This window comes from Mytilus californianus, unplaced genomic scaffold, assembly GCF_021869535.1.
Source record: "Mytilus californianus isolate M0D057914Y unplaced genomic scaffold, xbMytCali1.0.p SCAF_8, whole genome shotgun sequence".
In the NCBI taxonomy this organism is placed as follows: Eukaryota; Metazoa; Mollusca; class Bivalvia; order Mytilida; family Mytilidae; genus Mytilus; species Mytilus californianus.
Window position 1 is genome coordinate 80,820,914 of NW_026262734.1, and position 26,151 is coordinate 80,847,064.

The window sequence follows — 26,151 nt, forward strand, 5'->3', positions numbered from 1 at the left end:
CATAAAATACTACTAATATATGTATGAAACAAATACAAGTATGTGAAAATATTAAAATATAAGAATGATGCTTTTGATTTCAAGGCAAGTACCGCTTTTCTATCTTGTTTTGCACATTGTTTCTAAGTTTTAAAAAAAGTACCGTTATAAATCAACAGTACTCCTAAGTAACAAAATTCATCAACAATGTCATTAACATTACCATCATAAATACAATTTTTCTTCTACCCTCACATAACAACTTTTTCTAAATAACATGATTCTGTGAAAGAATTGTTAAACTCTATTTACAAGTGTTCAGTAAAATTGTGTCTAATGAAATTGAGAATGGAAATGGGAAATGTTTCAATGAGACAACAACCCAACCAAATTATAGAAAAACAGCCGAAGGCAACCAATAGTTCTTTTTTATACTAGTACCTTTTACAGAAAAGAAAAACAATCATGTCATCGGCATACATTAGCCACTTTAAAGACAATTCCTATATTTAATAGAGCGAATTTCCAATACTTAGAAATTCATTTCAAATTCATTCACATAAAATGAAAAAAGTATTGGAGAAAGTTCGTCCCTTGCATTAAGCAAACTTTCTAGTCAACTACTCTGAAAAACACAATTGATCCTATTCTGTACTTTTACTTCAAGAAACATTTAACGTGATAAAAAATTCACATAGTTTCAAAAATCATAAAACAGCTGTTTTCCAGTTTCAATACACAAACTGTACAAAAGAGCATGCAATTGAAAGGGACCTTTGATTTCTTAACCCTCAAGTCAGCCCTACATTCCGTATCTCTTTACTTTCAACTCGCTCAGGCAAAGTTGGCCTTAGATGGTTTGGCTATTATATTTACATGATTTAGTCCCTTATTTTTATAGCGCTTCAATGTTTTGGGTCCTTATACATCCTTGTCTTTCAAATATTCGTCTTTGAGTGTTCCTACTTAATGAAGGTTAATCCAGAAAAGCGCCTTTTCTTAAAATTCATAACGTGTTGTTTTCATTTTTTATAAGGTTTCTTGAATTATGTTCAAAATATGAAAACAAAAATATCAAGTTAGTAAATAGCTGTAAAAATGACGAAAAAAATCAGTGATTACCTGTAATCACTGAAACAATCAGTAAATACATGTAACTACTAAATTGATTAGTAATTACAGGTATTGACTAATTGTTTAGTAATTACATTAAATTCCTTATTTCATCTTTTTACTGTGACATATACATATGAAGTAAAAGCAAAGGTCAAAATCCAAAACGTCAGATTTACCTATGACCTTGACCTCAATTTCAAGGTCATGAACCAGGGACCTCAAAGACACTGTCTTTATTATATAAGAAGAATAATAATATTTATTAAATCCAATCAAAAGGCCCGTTTCCGAGCATATACATATGTATATATATATATATATATAATATTAATTATACATTATATTACATTAAATATAAATGATTAAATAACTAAACTACATACTAGATGGTGTTTAAAAATAAATGAAACAGAATATTTTGTCTCTATAATACATAAAAAAAATTAAAAAATAAACTACATCACTACTATGTATATTTTGTTTTTGAAATGCAAATTTTCTCTTATTTCAAAACAAGTACTTATAAATCTAGACACTGACATTAACATTTTCAGACTCACATGACATCAACCAAATAAATTATTCATACTTTGAAATGTAAGGAAAGTTTTTACATTGAATGCTTGCTTCATTAAAAATAAAATCTCGTTCTTTCTCATACATGTATACAGTGCATTCCATTAAAAATGAAACTCGTCTTCAACCTGCATATTTTTACACTGCCCACAAAATCTCTTACCTTTATCGATCTTTTTATATCTACCTTTCTCAATAGCTAACTGATGAGCACTGATTCTAAAGCTTTTTCGATACTGAAATTTATTAACTTAACATAAATATGCTTCCTTTTGAAGATATTTTTAAATTTAAAATAAGTACGCAATTTTCCTTTATTAACATTCGCATTATCGTCTATAGCATTTTTCCAGTAAATTCTATATCTACTATCAAAATATTTTTCACTTTTTCAACGTCAAAAGTTTCTATATCAACATCAATACATTTTTAAATATATACAATATTAAAATACCAAGATGACTTATTACGTGATGATTGTGTGATTTTCAATACTTGTGAAAAGGGCTTGTTTAAACAAATGATCCTTTTCTTAACCCTTTAATCTTTGCAAAAACTTAAGAATAGACCAAATAATGTCAATATGCAATGGAGTACGACCCAATTCTCCCATAACAGCTAAATTAAATGACTTTTTATTTACCCCGAGAATGTATTTGTAGAACTTTAAACTTAAGTTCTCGCAATCAAACTTACTAAATTTTTTCTCAATATAAAAGGGGTTGTTTGTTTGACATTTTGAAAAACGAAAAGAACAAGTTACCCAAATTTCTGAGCCATATGTTGGCTTTACTGTGTGGTCAAATATATGTAAACAACTATCATTTTTGGGATGTTATCACCGAAAGTACTTTTTAACTTGAAAAAAGCTTTTAACCCCCTTTGATGCAAATCATATCCAGCTGTAGAAAAACTTCCGGAAGCAGAATAATAACACCTAGATATTTATAATTTTGAACATTTTCAATTGGTTCACCATTGTAAAAAAAGGTACTTTTAATAATTTTACCACTTTTGTTAAAAAATTACAAGTTTTGTCTTCGTAAGATTTACCTGAATACACCAACTTTTACAATATTCTTTTTATTTATTTAAACATCTACTCAAACCTGAGAAGCACAACATCATCGGCATACATTAAACAATTAAGTTTTGTACTTCCTTTTTCAGCTGGTACACAGTTATCAGCAAAAATACACGACAAATCATTAACAAATATCTTGAAAAGATTGGGACTTAGATCATCCCCTTGTCTAACTGCAATGTTAGCTTTAAGTTTATCTGTTTATTTATCATTTAATCTAATTTGTAAAAAAAATATTATACATGTTCTTAATAATATTATAAAAATAACCCCCTATCCTAATGTTTTGGAGTTTTAGCAACAAGGCTTCATGCACTACAGAATCAAAAGTTTTCCTATAATCTACAAAACATGTGTATAAGTAAGATTTGTTTGCTATACTATACACTTTTCAATTAGGGTCCTCAAAATAAACATTTGATCTACTGTTCTTGATTTTTTCTGAAAACCAATCTGTGATTCCGAAATTACATTAAACTTAGTCAAATAACTATCAAATCTATTATTAAGAATGGAATTAAACAATTTTCCAGTACAACTTATAATAGCAATATCTCTATAATCAGAAGGGTCATATTTTGAACCTGATTTAAATATTGGTATAATATACCCTGTTTTCCAATGTTTTGGATAAAAACCAGTGCACAATATACTATTAAATTGTTTAACATAACATGGAAGCAAAATTACCTCACTACATTTGAGCATTTCGTTTGAAATGCAATCTAATCCAGTAGATTTACCATCTTTAATGCATGTATTGCCTTTGTCACTTCTTTCTCTGTAATTTTATAATCTAACTCAGAAAAGGTCTTTCTTTGTTCAAGTGGACAAAGCATATTCTTAAATTCTATTATTTTTGATTGATATTTTGAAGAGACTGTATTTAATTCTTGAAAATGTTTAAACCACTCATCAGCTGAAATTGTACTATTACTTGACAATTTATTTTCGTCTTCATATTTTAATTTGTTTAAAAGTTCCCAATATTTTGATGGATTTATTTCAAATAAATTATCCTCTTTCGAATAATATCCATCTTATATTGTCTATACTGCAACTTACATTTTTTACCATATAGTTTACGAAATTTAAAGAAATGTTCTCGTATAATTGGATCTTTTGGATATTTTGCTAGCATTTGACTTTTATGATCTAATTCTTTACGCATAGTACTCAACCCTTTATCAAACCACGGCTTAGACTTAATGCCGTTACGCCTGGATTTTATTTTCATAGTCATGTCACAGGACTTAGGTTCTAGTTTTCATCAATGTCAAAGTCTCATCAGACTCTGCACATTAGGCACAGTCTGGTAGGCCTATCAGTCTAGTACACTCATTTGGTTTGTATCCTGGTCTTTTATGTTGATAAAGTATTGATTATATGATTAATACCTTACTTCAATCAGCTTTGTTTTAATATATTAAAATTTTTTTTTCAAACACAATCAACTATTGTTTTGTCTTCATATGATCAAATATGATTTTATGGATTCGTTTCTGTGCCGGTGCCGAACTGTCTTGTTACCTTATCTACAAAGCGCATCGCTGATTCCGATCAGTAATACTGGTTTCGACCAGATGGAGTCGAAGTCACATTTTAAAAAAAAGTTCAGTTAAGGCTATGATACAATACCAGTAATGCATAGATGGTAATAGTATGTCCCATTATTTGACCGGATTGAAGAAGTCCAAAACTTTCTTGTAGTCTGGATGGGGGCTCCTTAAACATGTTAATTTTTTGTATTCTTTAAATTTGTAGACCATTTTTCATCATCTTTGAAAAAAGTGTTAATTCAGTTAAATTCTTTTGAAAATCATTTTACTATTAGATTTTATTGTATTAGTTATACAAGTGTATGATTTCTTTATTCTGTACTTCATTCATTTCTGTAATCAGTATTGCAATTTTTATTTACAGCCGTTATTCTTTATACTTTGGCACTCCATTTATCTCTATTCTTTATATTTTTTTTTGCCATTATTCTAGATTGATTTAACCCCATCCAGACCTACATTACTGCGAATTCTTATATTTTTAGCAAATTCACTTCAGGAAAAATTGTATTCTTGTGGATATTTAATTTAGTAGGTTTGCCAACGTCTAAATACAATTCTTTAGAAAATATGTACTTCGTTGAACATTTAATTTTGTGCTTTATCTATTACCACGAAATCCAATATTTGGTATCCCAAACACTAATGAATCCAAAGTAGCAGACATCTACCCATCAACAAAAAATTAACAAATGTCTTAAGGTCATGAAGGTCAACATATACTTATAAAAAAAAATTTTAACTAGAGAATAAAAAAAATAAGTTGTGGTTTAGTTGCCAATGAGACAAAAACCCACCAGAGACTAGATGACCTAGAAGTTACCAACAGACAACTATATATAGGTCACCGTACAGCCTACAGCAATGAGTAAAACCAAGAATGTATCTATAAATCCTTGGCAAAACACAAACAGCATATTTTCTCCAAAGAAAATTTGGTCACGAAGATTGAACCTCCCCGACTAATTTTGTAAAATAACCTATTTTATCTCGATTATGATTCATTACATGCACTGTGTTTCTTATTTGAGTCTCGTAGACATTCACACGATACATAGACCTTTCAATTTGCATTTGCAGTGAATAAAATTTCCGTTTTCAACTGACTTTACCGGTCCATGTAACCACGTTCCTCCTTGCTCTTTATCGACGACGAACACCTAAAAATACAATTGTATGTACCACCAAACTTTTTTGGTGTTGTTTAAGCATGTATGCATATATTTCTAATCATATACAAATATGTTGTTAATATCTGTTTCCTTGTCAACCATGTCAACAGAAACCACTTATAACTACAACAAACACATTTTCGGGAGATGGATTTATAAAAGTTTTTCCAAACTTGTTTCCGAATCCCTTATTTGAATTTCATGTACCATTGTACTATTTAATTGTTTTAATTTTTCATTAATAAATACTGCTTAAACTAAACACATTTAATTTGCCGCATACAGTTATGCCGTCGACTGGTTAAATCATTCGGCCATCGGATGTCAAAAGCAAATCCAATGAAATCAGTGAACAGGATTTAAATTATTTTTTGTAAATAATTTGTGAAAGGAAACCCCAATAAATACAAGGCACGGGCTATGATTACCCGCAAAGAGTAACAATAAGAAATAATTATTGTTACTTCCGAGACTAGTTGCCGAAATGTATTTAAGGACAAGGACCTGATTTCATACGGAAATTGCAAAAAACAATAATATAGTTTAAAAAAAAATATTATGATTTTGGCACCATTCATAAAATATCACATTTTTTCTGGTTCAATAATCACAATTTACATAAATCCCGTTACAGATCCAGACACGTGCCAAACTGCCCCTTTTAATTAAATTTGATTTTACAACTTTATAAGAGAAGAAAGGCGAAGGATACCAAAGGGACATTCAAACTCGTAAATCGAAAATAAACTGACAACACCATGACCAAAAAGGAAAAAGAGCAACAACAGCACACAAAATTAACCTAGAAATCCAAAAGACTGAGCAACACGAATTCGAACCCAACCAAAAACTTGGGGTGACTTCAGATGCTCCGGAAGGGTAAGAAAATCCTGCTCCATATGTGGCACCCGTCGTGCTGCTCATGTTAGTACAAACTCGGTGATATGTCCAATCCGGTAGGTCATATATTATGTGAAACAGATATTCCATAACGGTCAACCAACTCGTGATGGCGTCCGTAGAATTTATAAGATACGCAATTATTTCCTGATTATTATTGAATTTTGAACATTTACTCAATAGCTACATTCAATTCACTAGTGAACGACGCATTTAAAGTTGTTTTACTTAAAAGTGCTTTTTGGATGCACCTTAATATCACCCTTCCAGTCTTAGTAGGTCGTAGAAGTTCAAGAAGCCTGGCATCCTGGTCAACCTCCTTTTTGCGTCGGTACGAATCAAATCGACATGTAACCGAATTTATGTGACAATTTAAAAAATTCCAAACAAGGTAAAATTGTCCGTTTGTTGTTTACATGTAACAGGATGAATAATATATCGGTATAAGCTAGTTCTGCATTTCTATGGGTTACACGTCAGTATGACAGCAACCGAACGACAAAAAAAAACAACCAAAAGACATCTTGAGAGCAGCATGGATTATTCAACAAAAGACCGGAGTATATAGACATGATAGAATATAGCAAGCTATAAATCGTCCAAAGTTTATAAAAAAAAATGAAAACAACATGTTTATAATTTAATGTGTATTAATGTCATTATCAAGAGTGCATTTCTTTTTATCACAAACGATACAAACCGCTAAGCGCGCACATGTTTTGATTATTTGTTTCTAACATACGTTTGCAAAGTTTACCTAAACTTTGACAAACTATGCACTCGCTAAAACTGCGTCTACAGTTTGTGAATGAATTTTTTTTATTCTCATAAACTAAATACAAAGTTACAGAGAATGGTACATATATATATATAAATAAAAAGACTAACTACATGCATGTGTGAAATACTACATGTAAGTTACATATTTTAACTAGGAGGACATACTTTCACATTAATAATTTTAATAAGTTTACACAGTTTTTCTAATTGTACAGTATTTGTAGAATTGAATAAAACATAAAATTTGTATGTGTTTGGTTTTTTCCAAAGATAATTAGATAACAATTTTGTTCTATCTGTTTTAAGTGCTTCGCAAGTCATAATGTAGTGGTATTCGTCACCAATGTCAGTTGAGTCACAAAGATGGCATACTCTATTGTCTCTTGCAAGACCCTGCCATCTTCCCGTCTCAACTGGCAATCGGTGACTACCACATCTAAATTTGCACAATGTATACAAATGGTTATTTGACAAAATATTGAAATATTTCTCAAACTTAATTTCTGTCTAAAAAATTCTATAACATAACCCTTTTGGTGAACATCTATATCTGACAAACAAGACTGTTTATATTGGTCTTGCAATTTTTGTTCAACACTTTTTGATACCCATTTATCCGCAAATTGCATATTCCATATGTTTGACATTCCACAGCTGTCTAGAATATTTTTTATATAAACAAGCCACTTGTTTTCATATCCATACATAGTAAAATTAACGAATAAAAGTTTATATAGTAGACAAGATATTTTTCTTTCTTTATCATTTAATAATCTGCCCCAGAAATTTATCGTAGATTTTTTGCCTTTAATGATATAGGATATCTGCCAAAATTTCTGAGGCATATAGAAGAACTGGCACTACAGCTTTAACGTAAAATATCTAACTGACACTCTATAGATAGATTGTTCTGTCTGCATTTTTTTAAGGCAGAGTACATTGCTTTCATACCTTGGTCATATAAATATTTTTGTGTTGTCAAAAACGAACCACTTCTTGCGAAAAATATACCAAGGTACTTGTAGTCTTTGACAATTTCAATTTTACTATCATCTATAAAAAAAATCAAGTTTTGTGGAATTCTACCACCTGAAAAAATTAGTTTTTTTGTTTTTTCGACATTAACAATCAGCTTCCATTTTTTACAGTAACTTGAGAAAGCATTTAACATATTTTGTAAATCAGAACTGGTTTCTGCTAACTGAACAGTGTCATCAGCATATAAACATAAAAATATTTTTAAACATTTTCTAAATCTGAATTAATAGAAGTCAAACCAGATAAATTTGATCTCTGTAAAAAATCTTGGAGATCATTTAGAAATACTGAAAATAAGGCAGGAGATAGGATTTCTCCCTGTCGAACACCGATTTCGCATGGGAAAAAGGCAGATGTCTCATTATTATAAATTACACATGACTTTATATCTTTGTACATGTTCTGAATAATTCGATAAAATTTACCATCTATGCTATTATTTAACAGTTTGCATAAAAGTAAATTTCTCTGAATAGAATCAAACGCGTGTTGGAAATCATTAAAAGCACAATGTAACTTTTTCTTCTTTACTTTCAATAGTTCAAATAATGCGTACAACGAAAATATATGATCATTCGTGCTATATCCATGCCTAAAACCTTCCTGATTTTCGTAAGTAGTGTCGGTTAGTGTATGGAAAGGTATATAATATGAAATTTAGAGCGAGGGGCTTGCCCCGAGCTCTTAATTTCATAGTATATACCTTTCCATACACTATCCAATTTAGCAAATATTTACAACTTGAGTAATCCTGTAATTAGTCTATTGATATGTTTTGGCTGAGGTGTAGCTCATTTACGTAGTTTTGTAAATCTACTCACTAGTATCATTGTAAAATATGTGATTTTAAAAGGCCCTTGACTCCAGAATGAAAAGATGGTAGCTGCTGGTGTAAGTACGTTTATTGATATAAAGCGGTGTTTTACGACACATGTACTTTTTGACATGGTAAGATGACAAAATAAATTGACCAAAAGCAGGCAGTAATTAGATTGCAGTGGAAGCTTTACATTCTTAAAAACATTTTTCTATTTCACATAAAAACTAAAACTATGATAAATTTTACACATATAGATAGTTTTCAGTGGCGGATCCAAAAAGGGGGAGGGGGTGGTGGTGGAAAACGCCTTTTTCGTAATGATCAATGGGTTGGAACCCCTTTCAAAAATAGCTGGATCTACCCCATAGGTAGTCTAGTGGATAGTTTACATGCATGAAATATTTGTCACTGGACATAAAGCAACCAATAATCAATCAATTCATGACGAAATAAATCAAATTGCTTTAATTTCCCTTCACAGGGTTTCATGGTTCACTCTTTTTTGTGTACAAAGTAATTGCATGAAAAATAAACGATTACAATTTTTAGATGGCGTTGTACTCTAATCAAGGTATAAAGAACCATATTTGTTACTTTTTATTTAAATGAAAGAAACTTTTAATCGTCAAAAACATTTTAAAATTCAAAGATTAATAAGCAAGATGTTTAAAAATCAATTTGAAAACTAATTACAAACTGTTTAGTTTAATTTAGAACACAGCATTAATTTCAAAATAGCCAGTAGCAATTTTTGTTTTAATATCTTGATTACGATACAATGAAATCTTACACTTGTGGTCATTCATGCATAGTTACTTAGTACACGGAAAAATATGTACTATGAAAATTAGAAGGCAAATTCAAGCAATTTGATTGGACCAGAAGTTGTAAGTATGTGCTAATTAAAAGTTGTTCTAGGTAATCACATAGTCTTGTATTCAATATAGAAGTAAATATTTTCCCGAGTCTAGGTTAGTCTATGGAAAGGTATATACTATGAAATTTAGAGCGAGGGGCTTGCCCCGATCTCTTAATTTCATAGTTTATACCTTTTCATAGACTATCCAATTTAGCACATATTTACAACTCGAATAATCTTTTAATTGGTCTATTGATAGTTTATTTTGGCTGAATACATGTATCACAGGTGTTTGTAAAACGGAGCTCATTAACGAAGAATTGTAAATCTACTCACTAGTATCATTGTAAAATATGTGATTTCAAAAGGCCCTTGACTCCATAATGAAAAGATGGTAGCTGCTGGTGTAAGTATGTGTATTGATATAAAGCGGTGTTTTACTATACATGTTCTTCTTACATGGTAAGATGACCAAATAAATTGACCAAAAGCAGGCAATAATTAAATTGCAGTGGAAGCTTTACATGTTTTGAAAACATTTTTTAATTTCACAGTAAACCTAAAGCTATAATAAATTTGAAACATATAGATAGTTTGTCCCCATAGATATAGTCTAGCAGATAGGAATTAAAAAGCAACTACCAATAGATCAGAGATTATAGGTTTTGTGTTTTGTTTTTTTTATTATTTGAAAGTACAAACTAAAAGATTTATCAGAATATGTTTATATATATATATATATATATATAGGTGGCACATTATCTTCAGACATAATTTTTTCAATTTATGACATCGTCCTGAACATGCATGAAATATTTGCCACTGGAAATTAAGCAACCAATAATCAATAAATCAATCAATTCATGACGAAATAGATCACCTTCCTTAAGAAAGTTTAAAAAATTATCACCAAGTTGCTTTAATTTCCCTTCACAAGGTTTAATAGTACACTTTTTTGTGTACAAAGTAATTGCATGGATGATACATTATCATAATTTTAAGATATCGTTGTACTCTAATCAAGGTATAAAGAACCATATGTATTACCCTTTATTTAAATGAAAGAAATTTGCAATTGTCAAAAACATTTTTTAGATCCAAAGATTTTAATAGCAGGATATTTAAAAATCAACGTGAAAACTAATTACAAACGATTTAATTTAATTTGGAACACAGCATTTTATTTCAAAATAGCCACTGGCAATTTTTGTTTTAAATATCTTGATTACGATACAATGAAATCTTACCCTTGTGGTCATTCATGCGTAGTTACTTAGTACACGGGAAAAGTATGTACTATGAAAATTAGAAGGCAAATATAAGCAATTTGATTGGACGAGAAGTTGTAAGTATGTGCTAAGGCAAGATAAAAGTGTTATTGGCCGGTAATTCTTCGGCTCTGATTTACTACCTTTGTTTTTAAACACTGGGATTACATTGCCTATAAGCCATGCCTCAGGTAAAATACCGGTATCAAAAATCAAATTAAAAAGATACACATAAACATCACACAAAAGATCAACAGTTGAACATATGTATTCATTTATTATCAAATCATCTCCAGGTGAAATGTTATTTTTAACACTTTTGATAGCTTTGATAACTTCGTCTTTTGTAATACTTTTGTTCAAAAAATCATTTGATTCCTCGTGATTAATATCGAAATTAGGTTCAGATTTTGCCTCATAATCTTTATTTTCATTCATATCCTTAAAGAAATGAAAAAGAGATTGTAAGTCAATCTCATTATTAACTGTCTTTTTTTTCACGTTCAAAAGTTTCCAAAATTCACGGGGGTTTTTGGTTCTTAATTTGTTTATTTTTTGTCTAAAATCAAAATTAAAAAGACGACTGCTAGCGCTCATAGTTTTCTTATAATGTTTTTTACTATTTCTTAATCGTTGCGTAAATACATTAGAGCCATAATGTTTAAATAATATTAATGATTTTCTATATGCTTGTCTACTTTTAATACAATCTTTATTAAACCAGTCCTTGTTATTATTATTATTATTATTCTCATATTTAGACATATTGACATGTACACCAAACGTTTTTTTAGCAGGGTTTAAGAAGAATATTTGTTACATCATCTACTATAACATTTATACAGTTTTGATCTACAACATCTAGATTTACACTCTTTTCTAATAGACGTGAAAATAGTTCATCAACCTCATCAGTATTTATATTACCTTTGAATTTTAATATTTTTTCATGCTTCCATTTACCTATATGTTCACTATCATTTGTTGAAAACGATTAAGTCTCCTCTAGTGAGACTTTTTCACAATTTAACTCGAGAAATAATGGAGAATGAATATCTGAAAAAAGACTGCAAAAATCTAGAACTTCAAAATCTTTAATTTTACACATTAGATTTGCTGAACTTAGCACACAATCAACAACACTTAAATTTCTACTAGTTGGTTTACCAACTCTATCTGCAAATAATCGTCCGTTTAGTATAAACATATTGTTGTTTTTACAAAAATGAATAAGTTTTCTACCAAAAGAATTCACATAATTATCAGGTGAAGTGCGTTGTTTAGGAATATCAAGATTATCAAATATATCTACATCTGAAAGGTCAGTATAATCAAATAAATCATTAAGAGATCTATCATCTAAATCATTTACTTCATAAGGATCGGTGAGATTTCCAGTGCGACTATTAAAATCGCCAAATAAGATGACATACGGCGTGTCTTTAACAAAATTATGAAACTCAATCTCTATTTCTGAAATAGCATCATTTACAACATAAACTGTGTTCTCAGGTGGTATATAAACAATCCCCAAAACAACATCTTGTGACAAATTTAAAGTTTTCCCATTAATTTTGAACCAGAATACAAATGGACAGCCCGTATTTGATAGATGCACAATATTTTCAAGTGATTTTTTAAAGCTAATAGCAATACCACCTGATCTATGATTAGACATTTTTTTTCTATTTTTGAAATGAAAAATAAAATTCTCACAAGTTATGTCATCAAGATCGTCTATTTTTGTTTCAGTGAAACAAACAATGTCATGTTTTTGTAAAAGGTTTTTAAACTCTGGACAAAGGAGTCTAGTCTTCAGACCACATACATTCAAAATAATAAATTGTAAATTGTTATTTGCATTTGACAATAATTTACTACTACCGTTACTACTGTTTAGATAGTGAAAGTCTGTTCCAGTAGAGTAATCATTTGGGTAATAAGAGTCACGTGATCCTCCATGATAAACCTATGGATGGTCGTTTTGGGGCTTGCGACGGGAACTTTCATTCTGTCGTGGTTTCCATGTATTTTTCGGGCGCGCTCCTTAGCCAATATACAGCTGTCTTTCGTTGGTTTCTATTCTGTTGTCTACAGGCGGGATGAATTCGACACCATCAATAAACAGTTTGTCTTTTTTGAAATTGGCTTTACGCTTCTGTTTTTGTGCCTCCTTAAAGAATGGCCACAATGATTTGCAGCGATCGTTTATTTCTTTAGGGTATTGTTCGTTGACACCAAACCTGGTTCCTTTTAATTCTGAGGCAGCAGAACGAACAGCTTCTCGGTCCTTGAAATTTTTGAAGCGGCAAACAATTGGCCTTGTTTCAAAAAGCGTTGTGCCATCTCTGTTTTTCACCACCGAATCTTTTCCAAACCTATGTGCTCTATGGAATTCCATTGGGGGGTCCATCTTCATCTCGTTTGCCATAAATCTGGAAATTAAGGCCTCTGTGTCTTCAGTTTCAAATGAATCTGACAATGGAATCCCTTCGAATACTAAATTTTCTCTCATTGTCCTTGTCTGTAGGTCTAGATGGCGCTCAAAAGGTTGAAAAAAAGTCTCTCTGCAACTGACCAACATCTTGGGTCACATCACCATGCTCTGTCTGTAGTTTTGAAACTGATGTTGTTAAATTCTCCCTTTCTTTTTTACTTGATTCAAATTTGTCATTCATAAATTCCATGCCTTTTTCAAAATCGTTCATGCGTTTTGTAATTTTATCAACATTTTTTACAAAAGTGTTCATAGTGGTTTCAAATTTACTAAGTTTATCATTAAGGTTATCCAATGTAGAGAGTTTCTGAAACATCTGATCAACTGTTTGGGTGAGAACATCGATTTTATCAACACCCTGGTTCATGGTCGATTGCATAATAGGCTGCATCATATTTGGAACTGGGCTTGGAGCATAAGTAGGTCCTGTGAAAAAATCGGGTGATCTAGGATTGAAGTTTTTAAAAATTCTGTTGTGGAATATGATTTGCTTGCATCTGTTGCATTCCTTGTACATTAGGAGACACGCAATAAGTATTCATAGTTTTTAAAGTTTGGTGAACTGGGTTTTTGATTGTCTTTTGTTTGTTTACATTTTCGGTTTGAGAGTGAGTACTATTCTGTTGTAACTTACTAGGTTTTTCATTGCTATCATTCTGACCTCTTGATTTCTTTCTTTTCTTTCCAGTTCCGGCATTCTTTTTCGAATTCATAAGCTATCTTCATCAGAAAATTTAAATAAGTTCATTTGAATACTCAGGAATCAGTCTCTTAAGGTGGTACATAACACTACAGGGAGATAACTCTGTAAAAATCAGCTGAACGTTTTAATCACGTTCTATTGTTAAGAAAATATTAAGCTTCTCAATGATAAATATTAGTGTTTGTCAAACTGCTATATATCCAATGAAATTTTTCCGATAAAGTGTGTGGTTCAAGTTTTTTGAAATTTTTATGTTTTTGACAAAGGGTCAAAGTAAATATTTTGTCAAAATTTTATGAAAATTAAACGAGCCAAATTAATTTTAGTCAAGGTGTTTGTACCACCTTTACACTTAAAATCCATTTTTTGCACAATATTTCAGGACTAGAAAATTTTACGTCCATATCTTTTCACACATGCGCATATGTCGTTCATCGTTTGTTAGTACAAACGCTACATTTGTTTTTAACTTCATCCTGATTAAACGATGTGTTTGTTTCAACTTTTGTAATAAGTCTTTTTACCAGCAACGTTTGCATGCATTATTGAAAGTTCAAACAGGGTCAGTAAACATTGATTAAACGCTGTATTTGTTTCTACTTTTGTAGCGTTTAGCAAACGATAACAAACGGCACACAACGTTTACAAAATTTTGGTAAGAAAGAAATGCACCCCAAATTGTGAATAAGTCAAACAAAAACCATCAAAAATCTGAGACGATGGTCAGTTTCTTTCTTTGAAACCGGTTTACGTCTATCAAAATCACTCACAAGAGTTTTTGTGTCGGACATATAAATTATATAATTGTGACTTGGATGGAGAGTATTCTCATTGGCACTCATACCATATCTATATATTTGTATCCATCCAAGCACTGTATATTAAAAATAAGGAGATGTGGTATGATTGCCAATTAGACACCTATCCACCTAAGTTCATAGGAAGTGGTTGTAAACAATTATAGGCAACCACGCGACGCGGCCTCCAACAATGAGAAAAAAACCCATATAATAGGCCCCGAAATGAAAAATATGATTAAATAAATTGAGAAAAACAATTTACCAAACACAAATATGACAGACATGAACCAACAACAACCATCGAACTACAGGCGGGGTAAAACATGTATGAAGGCGGCAAACTCCCCCCCCCCCCCCCCTTTACTTTTTATCTAGGGCAGTGGTGTAACAGTACAACATAAGAACAAACTATAAAAATCAGTTAAAAAAGTCTTAACTCATCAGATCAATACAAAGTAGAAAAACATCTAACAAAACACAGACTGGACGTGGCATGGTATTTATACACCCCCCAAAAGTCAGATCTGAGAGTACTCGCAGTTACTGACAGCTAATTCAAAGCCAATAACAACTAATAATAATAAAAAAACAATGTATATAGGACTAAAATGATCACGCGTGTGAAATCCTGGACAGGTCTACTTTCTTATTCATAACAAATTACTTTTTTATTTGTGTGTGTAAAAAAAGGGGTTCCTTTATTTCATACACTTCATTTTTTATCAACAGGATAAAATGGCCTGAGACATTACACCTGATGCACTGGCCGGGTAAAGCCAGTGCTTGGACACATACAAACCTTTGCAAGAACACTTTTGAGGGGTCCTAAAATGATATGTTGCAGGGCACTCACTGCCCACATAACACTTTGACGGATGACGGTTAAAATATTTGCCCTTCATCACGGTTGACTTACTTTGCAAAACCTCATTTTTATTGTTCTTGATCACTGAAATGTTTGTCACTGGACATTACAAAAAACCACAATGATCGAATTCGTTCCAGTCAATTTTTGATATGAATATTGTGGATGGTTAAAAGTTAATTCTATCGATTGAAGAAAAATAGTAGACAAAAAGGTATATGTTAACAAAGAATACAAAATATTTACCATTACAAACCGAACCACAGACTGTGAAAAAAGTGACGCGTCATAAAATCGACATAACAGGTTATATCTCTTTGATACTATATAAGCTAGATAAAGATTTCTGATTTTTCGTACCAGGCTAACATCAAATGATTTATTTTTTGTCGCGATTTTTTTTTTATAAACTTAAGATTAAAATAAATGGCAAATACTTTCAATCTGGCTAGTTTTTTTTCTTTCTACCGGACCAAATTTTTTTCCAGAAAAAAATATAACCCCATTTAGTGGTCGGTCCCTATGAACAAATTACATGAGAAGCTATATGAGCAAATGGGACCTTTTTCATATTTGAATGATTAAATTTGTTAAAGATATAATAAATACATGTACATGTATATCTTAAGATTAATAAATTTGAATAACGACAACTTGAAACTTAAATTACAAATGTATATTAATCAGTAAAATGCAATATATTGTATAATAAAAAAAATGTAATTCAAGTATTTCATACCGATTAAAAACACTTTAATATTTAGGGGTACAATGTACGTCTAACACTGCTCAGGACCTCCTGAGTGCACCCAGGACTTAAAAAGTGCACCCAGGACTCTTTATAGTTATCGTATATGCAGGACGGATATAAGTATTCGTTGCACCTGTTTATTTTAGTGGTAAATGTTGGTAGATTTTAAAAACGCGGAACTTCGAGAGATATTTATTATATTTATAAAATAATGAGGGCACGTGTCACTGATTACACAGCTACTCAGCCGTGAATTATCAAATCAACAAAATTGATTGGATTATCCTTATTGTTTATGAATATCATGTTATTACAACAGTGTTTTTGAATAAAGTTGACTTATACATGTTATACAATGTTTTTAAGTTATTTCGGAATTGTTTCATGTTACATGTATTAAATTTACTTTATGCGTGGTGCATTTTTACGATTATGAAGGGAAAAAAATAAAAATTCCCTTTCAATGCATTTTAATACAGTTTTTCTTATGATCGTGATCTGTTATATATTTCTTGCATGAAGACATATTTCTCGTATCACACTGCACGGAGTGTGATACAAAAAACTTATAATTTTGATTATTAGAAAAATACCTAAATATGATGAATGACAGAAACTGAGAGGAAAACGAAGATTAATTAATATTTCAGAATTTATTTAAATTCATTCAAGGCTTGTTATACTGGACAAGAACAATTTTAATAAGAAATAAAATCTTACTATATGAGATTTGATCATATGAAAATCGTACAGCAAGTTCAAGAAATGTATTACTGGACAAGAATGAGTTTTAATGGCAAAATATTTTTTTAGATACAATTTGCATATGTAAGCTATCTATGATCAAAACTATCAGGGGGTACAAGAAATTTAATGGGGGAAACGATTAAAGACTTGCAAAAACAGTCTTACTTGCGAAGCCTTAGGCTACTATGATATTCTATACGACAAAAAATAGTGATTCTTTTTGTAGATTTAGAACTTTGAACACAAAAATTCTATTGACATTGGTAGATGGCAAAATAATCAGAGAGATATACAATATATGTACATTGTCGGAAAATATAAAATTTATTTGTATGAGCTTTAGAAACAGGACGAAAAGCGAGGCTCGCCGAGCTTTTCTCCTGTTTCGTAGCGAGTACAAATACATTTTATATTTTCCGACAATGTACATATATTGTTTTAATCCTGAAATTTACACCCAACACTTTATTTGTTAAAATCTAAATCATTGTTTCTAATTTTTCAAAGAAATCGACATAGTTTACCGGACCTCGAAGAGGACCCCAAAATGAACTGGTACGCATAAAAAAAATATCCACATTACCGATTGCTCAACATGAAAATTTATTTGTGTACCTGTTATTTGTACAATAGTAAGTTGATTGCAGGATAAAAAAAAATATTTGTACTTTATGTTATTCCGGTGATATCGGCGACGAGTTTCATTATGTTTTAGAATGTTCGACAATAGACAAAAGTAGACAAACGCTGTTTAAACGGGGTTTTGATCGCCAAGGACGCCACATTTTGCAATGAATTTTATCGATATTTTTTAACGTTTTCAAATGAAATAAATTGAATAGAAAATTTCCAGACTTTGTGAAGATTTCTCAATTGGCTTCAATAATTACAAACAAAATGAAATGTTTATTATTTTTCAAGGAAACCTTTTATTATTTGCCAAGTTTACTTGTATGTGTTTATTACCATCACTAATCACAGTGACAGTCCTGATTATTAAAGTCAAACTACCTAATCAACATGATAATTGGTATTGAATATGATCATCGGTCATGCCTATCCCAAAAAACGGCGCGTGCCGATAAAAACTTAAATAACTTCTCAAATATTGAACTGATTTTATGAAAACAAAAATTATAAGATCAAAAATTAAATTATCTATCGAATGCATACCCTTAACGCACATTAAATCATCTATTACATGTCCTGAGTGCCCTTTTATGTTCTGAGTGCACTCAGGAGGTCCTGAGCGGTATTTAGACGTACCGTAATTTTAGTGGCCGAATAAGGCTAATTCCATGACCAGGTGTTTAGTGTTCGGTGACCCGTATTGGCTCAAACTATACATGTATCAGACAAATTAGCACATATTTACAACTTCTCGTCCAATCAAATTGCTTGAATTTGCCTTCTAATTTTCATAGTACATACTTTTTCCGTGTACTAAGTAACTATGCACGAATAACCACAAGGGTAAGATTTCATTGTATCGTAATCAAGATATTAAAACAAAAATTGCCAATGGCTATTTTGAAATAAAAATTAAATGCTGTGTTCCAAATTAAATTAAATAGTTTGTAATTCGTTTTCACATTGATTTTTAAATATCCTATCAAAATCTTATTAAAATCTCTAAAAAATGTTTTGACAATTGCAATTTTCTTACATTTAAATAAAGAGTAACAAATACGGTTCTTTAAAACTTGATTAGAGTACAACGCTATCTTAAAATTGTAATAATTTATCATCCATGCAATGACCTTGTACACAAAAAAAGGTGTGTACTATGAAACATTGTGAAGGGAAATTAAGGCAACTTGGTGATGATTTTTTTTAACTTTCTTGGGGAAATTGATCTATTTTGTCATGAATTGATTGATTGATTATTGGTTGCTTAACGTCCAGTGGCAACTATTTCATGCATGTCATGAATTGAAAAACCGTTATAATGTCTGACGAGAAAGTGCTACCTTTATATATATACATATTCTGAAAAATCTTTTTAGTTTTTACTTTGAAAAAAAAAACCAAAACACAAAACCTATAATCTCTGATCTATTGGTAGTTGCTTTTTATTGCTATCCGCTAGACCATCTATGGGGACAAACTATCTATATGTTTCAAATTTATTATAGTTTTAGTTTTACTGTGAAATTGATAAATGTTTTCAAAACATGTTAAGCTTCCACTGCAATTTAATTATTGTCTGCTTTTGTTCAATTCATTTTGTCATCTTACCATGTAAAGAAGTACATGTATAGTAAAACACCGCTTGATATCAATATACATATTACTTACACCAGCAGCTACCATCTTTTCATTCTGGATTCAAGGGCCTTTTGAAATCACACATCTTACAATGATACTAGTGAGTAGATTTGCCAAACATAAAATTCGTTAATGAGCTCCGTTTTACAAACACCTTTGACAGGTTGGGAACAAACCCTCTGTACGGTTATTATACCTTGATATGGGGTTTATCCGCCTAGACGGGTATAAAAAAGACCGCGAATCGAGGGTATTTTTCATTTGGAAGCTTGGCACTCGAGAGAAATACAGATCCGCACCATGTCAACTCATGTGGTATGTAAATGTGAACTTTATCTTTCTAATTCTGTAAATAATGTTCAATAATATCAACCATATAGTAATTGAACATTAAGAATAATACACTCACTTCAACCGGAAGCTGTTTTATAAGCTTCAATATCGACTAAAATCTGTATTTTTCAACATTTTTCAGAAAAAGTTTGTACAGCCACATTTCTTTCGTTGTCTTCTACCATTTTGAACAATATGAGGATCACGAGATCAATATAACCAATCAAAATTCAGCTTTTAAAACAATGGCGCAAGGAAAAGTATGGACCGCCAATTTCACAAGAATACACTCACTTGATTTATGAATGTAATTAATAAAGTTTTATCCAGTGAATCTTTACATCAATTTGTTAGGGGGTATTTTTTGTTGTTGATTCAAATATTATAATTTCAATATTGAAAATATATAAATTTACACCAAATCATCCGTTGCACATCTTTTTGGGAAGATAGAATATCAATTAACTCCTTGAATATCAATTAACTGAATGAATGATATTTGTATCAAATGCTTCAAGATACATTAAAAAGTAGCCACAACGGAGAATACTTAATGTACAAACTAACTATATAAATTTGATATACTTCACTTCTTTTGGTTTTGATTTTTGAATTATTATCTCCCTTGTTTTTTGCGTTTGTACGTGTTCTTATTCTATAAAAAACGATGATGGAAAAAAATCATCAAGTTTTTAAAATGTTCGTTTCCTGATAATTTACATTGGTGTAATTTTTTGAAAATCTTTTAACATGATGCTTAGAAAAACACATTACCTACATTTATGTAGGTACGTTTATTTGATTGGGGATGATAGATGATTTTCCATTTTGATAACAATGAAGTGACTATGTATACATTCAGCTGATTTCTTTTTTTTTATTTGTTTGTAAATAGGTAACTTTTATTGAGGTTGTCTCATCATGGAATCATGGAAAGCTCCAAACCACGATAAAAAATAAACAAAAATAAATGCATAAATAATGAATCACAAATTTCATTGGTGTATTTTAATATCCATATTTGTAATGATTGTTACTTTTACATATCAAACAAATACAATATACAAGTCTTACATTAACTTTGTTATTTTCCCCCATTTAAGATAAAAGTTGCTCATAATGAAAGAAATTATAAATATGTGTCTTTATATTGTTAGATAATATCACTATATACTGCAATCATTGATACTCACAGTTGACATACATTTTATTTAAAAGGAAAAAGTCAATAAAGGCGGTAAAAAAAGCTTACACACCATCAAAGTAACACCAAAACCCACTAACAGTAAGAAAAGGGGCCTTAGAACAATGGTGGCATCCAAGGACATCAACAAATGCTGTTCAGGAAGAAAAGACACATTGTTCCAGAAAGTATGAAATAAAAACAAATATGAAATAGTAGAATGTAGTTAAATATTTCTCTTCAATTATTTATCATGCTTAATCAATATAAAATCAAGAGTTCAAGTTAAAGATAAAAATGCAAGCATACATCAGCAATAATTTATCGATCGTTAAAGCATATCCTATTAAAAATGCAAAAGGAGTTTAGAATTTTAGTACTTAACATATTCATTCAAATCTAGAAAACCCTTTCTGATTCATAAATTGGATAATGTTTAATGAATGCCAAATCCGACAACTATATATCTCCAAAATGACATAGAAGTTAGCAAATAGTAAGGCATCATGCAACCTTCAACTAAGAACAAAACCAGTATCTCTGAGGTAGTAAAAGGAATTACAAAGTGTTTTAAAAATGCATTGAGAAAGCCAACGGACTGAATACTATTTCGGCGTTTGTTTGTCTTATTTTCCTTGGTATTACATATATTTAGCAATGGTTAAGAGTAATTTTAATTTAACATTGAAGTACAAAATATTGATATGTTACACATGTATGGTGATCAAGCACTATTATCAGCGGTTTTGATATCTTCGATCTCTTTGAGAAAACTTAGTAGGTCGGTTTTGTTCTTTCCCTTAATTTTGGTCCACCTTTTGTTAAATTTCTCGTCATCGAGGCCTTCGAGTTCAAGCTCCACAGCTTTTACTATATCTGCTTTGGTTCGGCGTGATATGTCAAAATACTCGTTTCGGTCAGTTGGTTTGATGAATAACGGCTCATATTTCTTTTTTGTTGCCAAGTTGTTCTCTACCACTTGTGACAGAAAGTCTTTCCTATGGGCCCTGCTTTTGTTGATAAAATTAAGTAGCTCCTGATCTAATGGTTTACCTCGGAGTGTTGTGAGCTCTCTCTGGTCAAAATATGACGAATTACGAACGATTTTTAGAAAATTAAAAATTTCTTCTGAAAGATCATAGGAGAATATGTACTCATCGTCAGCAGGTTGTAGATGTTGAATATTGTACATGTGATCTTGTACCTGAAATAGTATGATTGTTTTAGAATTCGTAATTTCTTCATATTCATAGATAAAATAAAATAAGCATGTAATGTAAAAATGTTTTTTTTTCATAGGCTTTAGAGCTAGAAGTGGCAACTTCAGCAACCGTATCATTGTCTGTGACCAGGACTAATGGGTCCTCATTTCGGTACAAAAGTACCAATGAAATAGATGCAGCAGTAATGACATCAGTCAACGTGAATGAGGTATTTATTTCACTCACTATATTATTGTCTGCAACATCTAATATAAATACACTAAAAGAGGTGCCGCCTGATAGTATTATTTTACGAAGTTATGATGTATTTTCTTATTTAAAAAATCTTTGGTTCTCTATTTACTAATAAGTTTAATCGTTTTGTATTTTGATTAATATTCGTGTTAAATTTATATTTCATTTCAGCATTATCTTTTTTATGAACAACATGCATACTGTTTTTTTTTAATTTAAATTTATATCATTTCCTTTGTTATTTTTTTTATTTCGTTTTTCAGACTATTGTTATAGATACTGAACAACCCAGCACAAGCAACAACACTACAACCAGCGTTTCGTCTCCCAGAAACCAACCCAGGATGAGGGCAGAAATAGCAACACAAACCCAAGAAAGTTTTTTAAAGGAGCAGCTGACAGTTGACCCCAGTAGCTGCCGGATTCGTGGCGAAGATAAAAATGATCAAAGGAGGCTCCGGGTTGGCTGCTCCTTTAAAAACTGCAATTTCTGGGTACATGCTATGAGTCGAGGAATAGGATCGAAAACAAAATGATCGCTTAGCAAGATCAAATTCTACTGTCCAAAACACATTGGAAGTGCATAAAAACTGAATAATAAATTATTTATAACTCACCTCATCTAGTCTATCTATGTTGCAATAAACTTCAAGCCATTTTTTCTTATCAGGTAGGCCAGATGGCATCCACATCTTGCTTTTGCGGTTAATGTTCTCCAGTACAAAATCACCACCTTCTCGTTTTGAATCATGACCACTAGCACTGTAAGATTCGTTTGCTCCAATGAACGCCAAGACTTCTGGCGGACATTGTACTCTGACAAATGAATCTCGGATAAATGTCTCCATATAAAAGGGCATATTGAAACCAAAGAATAATGGCGAAAACTTAACTTTTCCTGCTTGAATTGCAGTAGAGTTGTCACGCCTGATTCCAGCTCTAAATACATGGAGTGCCAGGCAGTAAGTGAAAACTACTTCTGACATAAACTTATAGTTACTAGAAGTAGCACCATTCAAATAGGAGAAGTACCCAGTCAAGCTAGGATTTGCATTTTTCTTCACTTCTTGACGGCAGTAAGGGACAAGAAGTTCTTGTGCCATGGAATGCATAAATATCATAAGACTCTGCCAGCTTTTGTGATGGTCTAAAGAAATAGATAAAAAAAAAAAGAACTATAATAGGAGATCAAATCACACTACACTAATTTTTTATGCAGTCATTAAAAACTCATATTTTTTTCAAAATTTCGAAATTAAATTGCATACATTTCATTTTTATGCCCCACTTAAGGGCCTTGTGATTTTAGGTCTGTCCACCGGTCGGTCCGTCTGTTCGTCCGTCTGTATGATGAAATTAAGGTTTTATCAACTTGAAACTTGGTTAACATGTTCATTATGATATGATCTTTGTAGTTTTGATGCCAAATTATACTTTGGACCAGAATGTAACGCGGTCCACTGAACATAGAAAAGGATAATGCGAGTGGGGCATCCATGTACTTTGGAATATTATTGTAAAATAAAATTGTCTTTATTGATATTCAAAATGAAATGAATAATTTTCATTTAGAACAAATGCAATTATACATAAATTTAATTACCTCCAGCATTCTGAAAGCTCTGCAAGGCCTTTGGGCTGTGAAAACCTAGCATCTTTGCCAGATCAAACACGGCAATATCCCACAGCAATTTTATCAACACTTTCACCATGTTTATTTCATAATGTCCAAGACCTAAAACGAGAATACTAGGAGCTTGTAAAATATGTAGAAAGGTATTTTACAGATTAAGATTGACAATTAGTGTAACATGCAGTATCAACATATACATTGGTTTGGATCATTGTTGAAATGTGTACGATGATATTGTATTGCTTGCATCCGCAGGTCAGGTTCACTAGTTAAAATTTTATCTCAATTTCATTCAGACACGTGTTGTATTTTTATAAATGCATATCAAATATACCAACAACAACAAAAATACAATCATTACTAGTATTTTATGGACACCTTAAATTTAATTGAATCCTTTATTTACCAGGTATCATAACAATATTGTTATATTTTCTACAATCATTGGCACTCAGTTCTTTACAATGGTCGTTTTGCTTAATGTGGTCTTTGAAATTAGCTTCCTCATCAAACTCCATTTTACAGTCTTGGCACACCGACACGTTTTCTATGGTTCTGCTGCCTAAGGTGTATGGTAATCCATCACACCCTAGCATTGTCCACTGCCTGACCTTGCTGTTGTCTGTCAAACCTGTCAGGTCTCTGATATGATCGAACACCTATTTCGAAATAAAATATTCATATGTTATGTATAACAATTTATTAAAAACACAAAAAAAATATTCAGACTATATGTATAGGCATACATAGTACAATTAACTATTTTGGACCATTCAACCAAAAAAAAGGGTATAGTGATATCCAATCAGGTATATATATATATTGGCATAGAAACGCTATGTAAAACCAAAATAAGGAAAAGCAATCACTATCTTAGAAAAGTCATTTCTGAGCAACACGAACCCATTAAATGTTAATAAAAAAAATATTTTTAACACAAAACCAAACTATAAAATTATTACCTTTTCCACAGATTCATACGAGCACGGGTTCTCAAAGCATGGGTCTCCAACTGTAACATTGACCTTTTCCTCGGGATGTTTAGAACTGACAAAATTGTACCTAAATGCAAATATATATTTAATATTGATAAAAGGTTTTTTTAAAATGTGCAGCAGCCACTTTTTCAGGCATGCCGAAGTTACTAAATAATAAAGTTGAACAAGTATTCTTACTTCAGAGAAAAAGGGTCATAAAAGTTATATTGCATTTCATAAATGTTCATTATGATCAAATTAATACCATTTTGAAATAAACAAAATATGCAAATAGTACGAGAAAATAATCATCAATATTCACCTTTCTTCTTTCTTTATTTCAAAAGTAGCCCCTTGATAATCATCTTTATCCAATAAGTCTGTCAGTTGGTCGGTTCCATGTTCATGTTGCTTCCACACAATCTCCATTTGTCGGACAATAAATTGATTTCTGAAAAACGAATAAAGTATATGAATTAAGTTATTGTCCGAAACTTTTGTTTGTTATTAATTCCATAGCATTCCACGAAGAACTTATTTATAATGCATGATATTGTACTATTACTTGATGAAACTCAATTACAGACCTTAAATTATTAAGTTTACATTTTTATATGTATGAAGTGTACCTGAATTCTCTAAAAATCTCATCTTGTTTGTCAAAATCGGTCAATATTTTTTGTTTGGCAGTTTCTTTTGATTGACGGTCTATCTTGAACCAGTGTTTGGGGGACAAATCTGTTCTTTCTTGTAGCTTGGATGACTGGTCAGGAAAGATATGAGCAA

The 26,151-nt window shown here is 31.1% G+C and overlaps 1 protein-coding gene across 1 annotated transcript in view; it reads right to left on the reverse strand.

The window, feature by feature from the left end:
• LOC127712863 (uncharacterized) overlaps positions 1-25,794 on the reverse strand; it is a 107,447-nt gene extending 81,653 nt beyond the window's left edge. The window contains exons 1-6 of the mRNA XM_052219469.1: positions 25,688-25,794; positions 25,351-25,450; positions 24,795-25,047; positions 24,359-24,490; positions 23,373-23,902; positions 22,453-22,502 (exon numbers count right to left, since the gene is read on the reverse strand). Of these exons, the coding sequence (XP_052075429.1) occupies positions 22,453-22,502; positions 23,373-23,902; positions 24,359-24,490; positions 24,795-25,047; positions 25,351-25,450; positions 25,688-25,794 (1,172 nt within the window). The remainder of the gene's footprint in view (positions 1-22,452; positions 22,503-23,372; positions 23,903-24,358; positions 24,491-24,794; positions 25,048-25,350; positions 25,451-25,687) is intronic.
• Between the last annotated feature and the right edge of the window lie 357 nt (positions 25,795-26,151).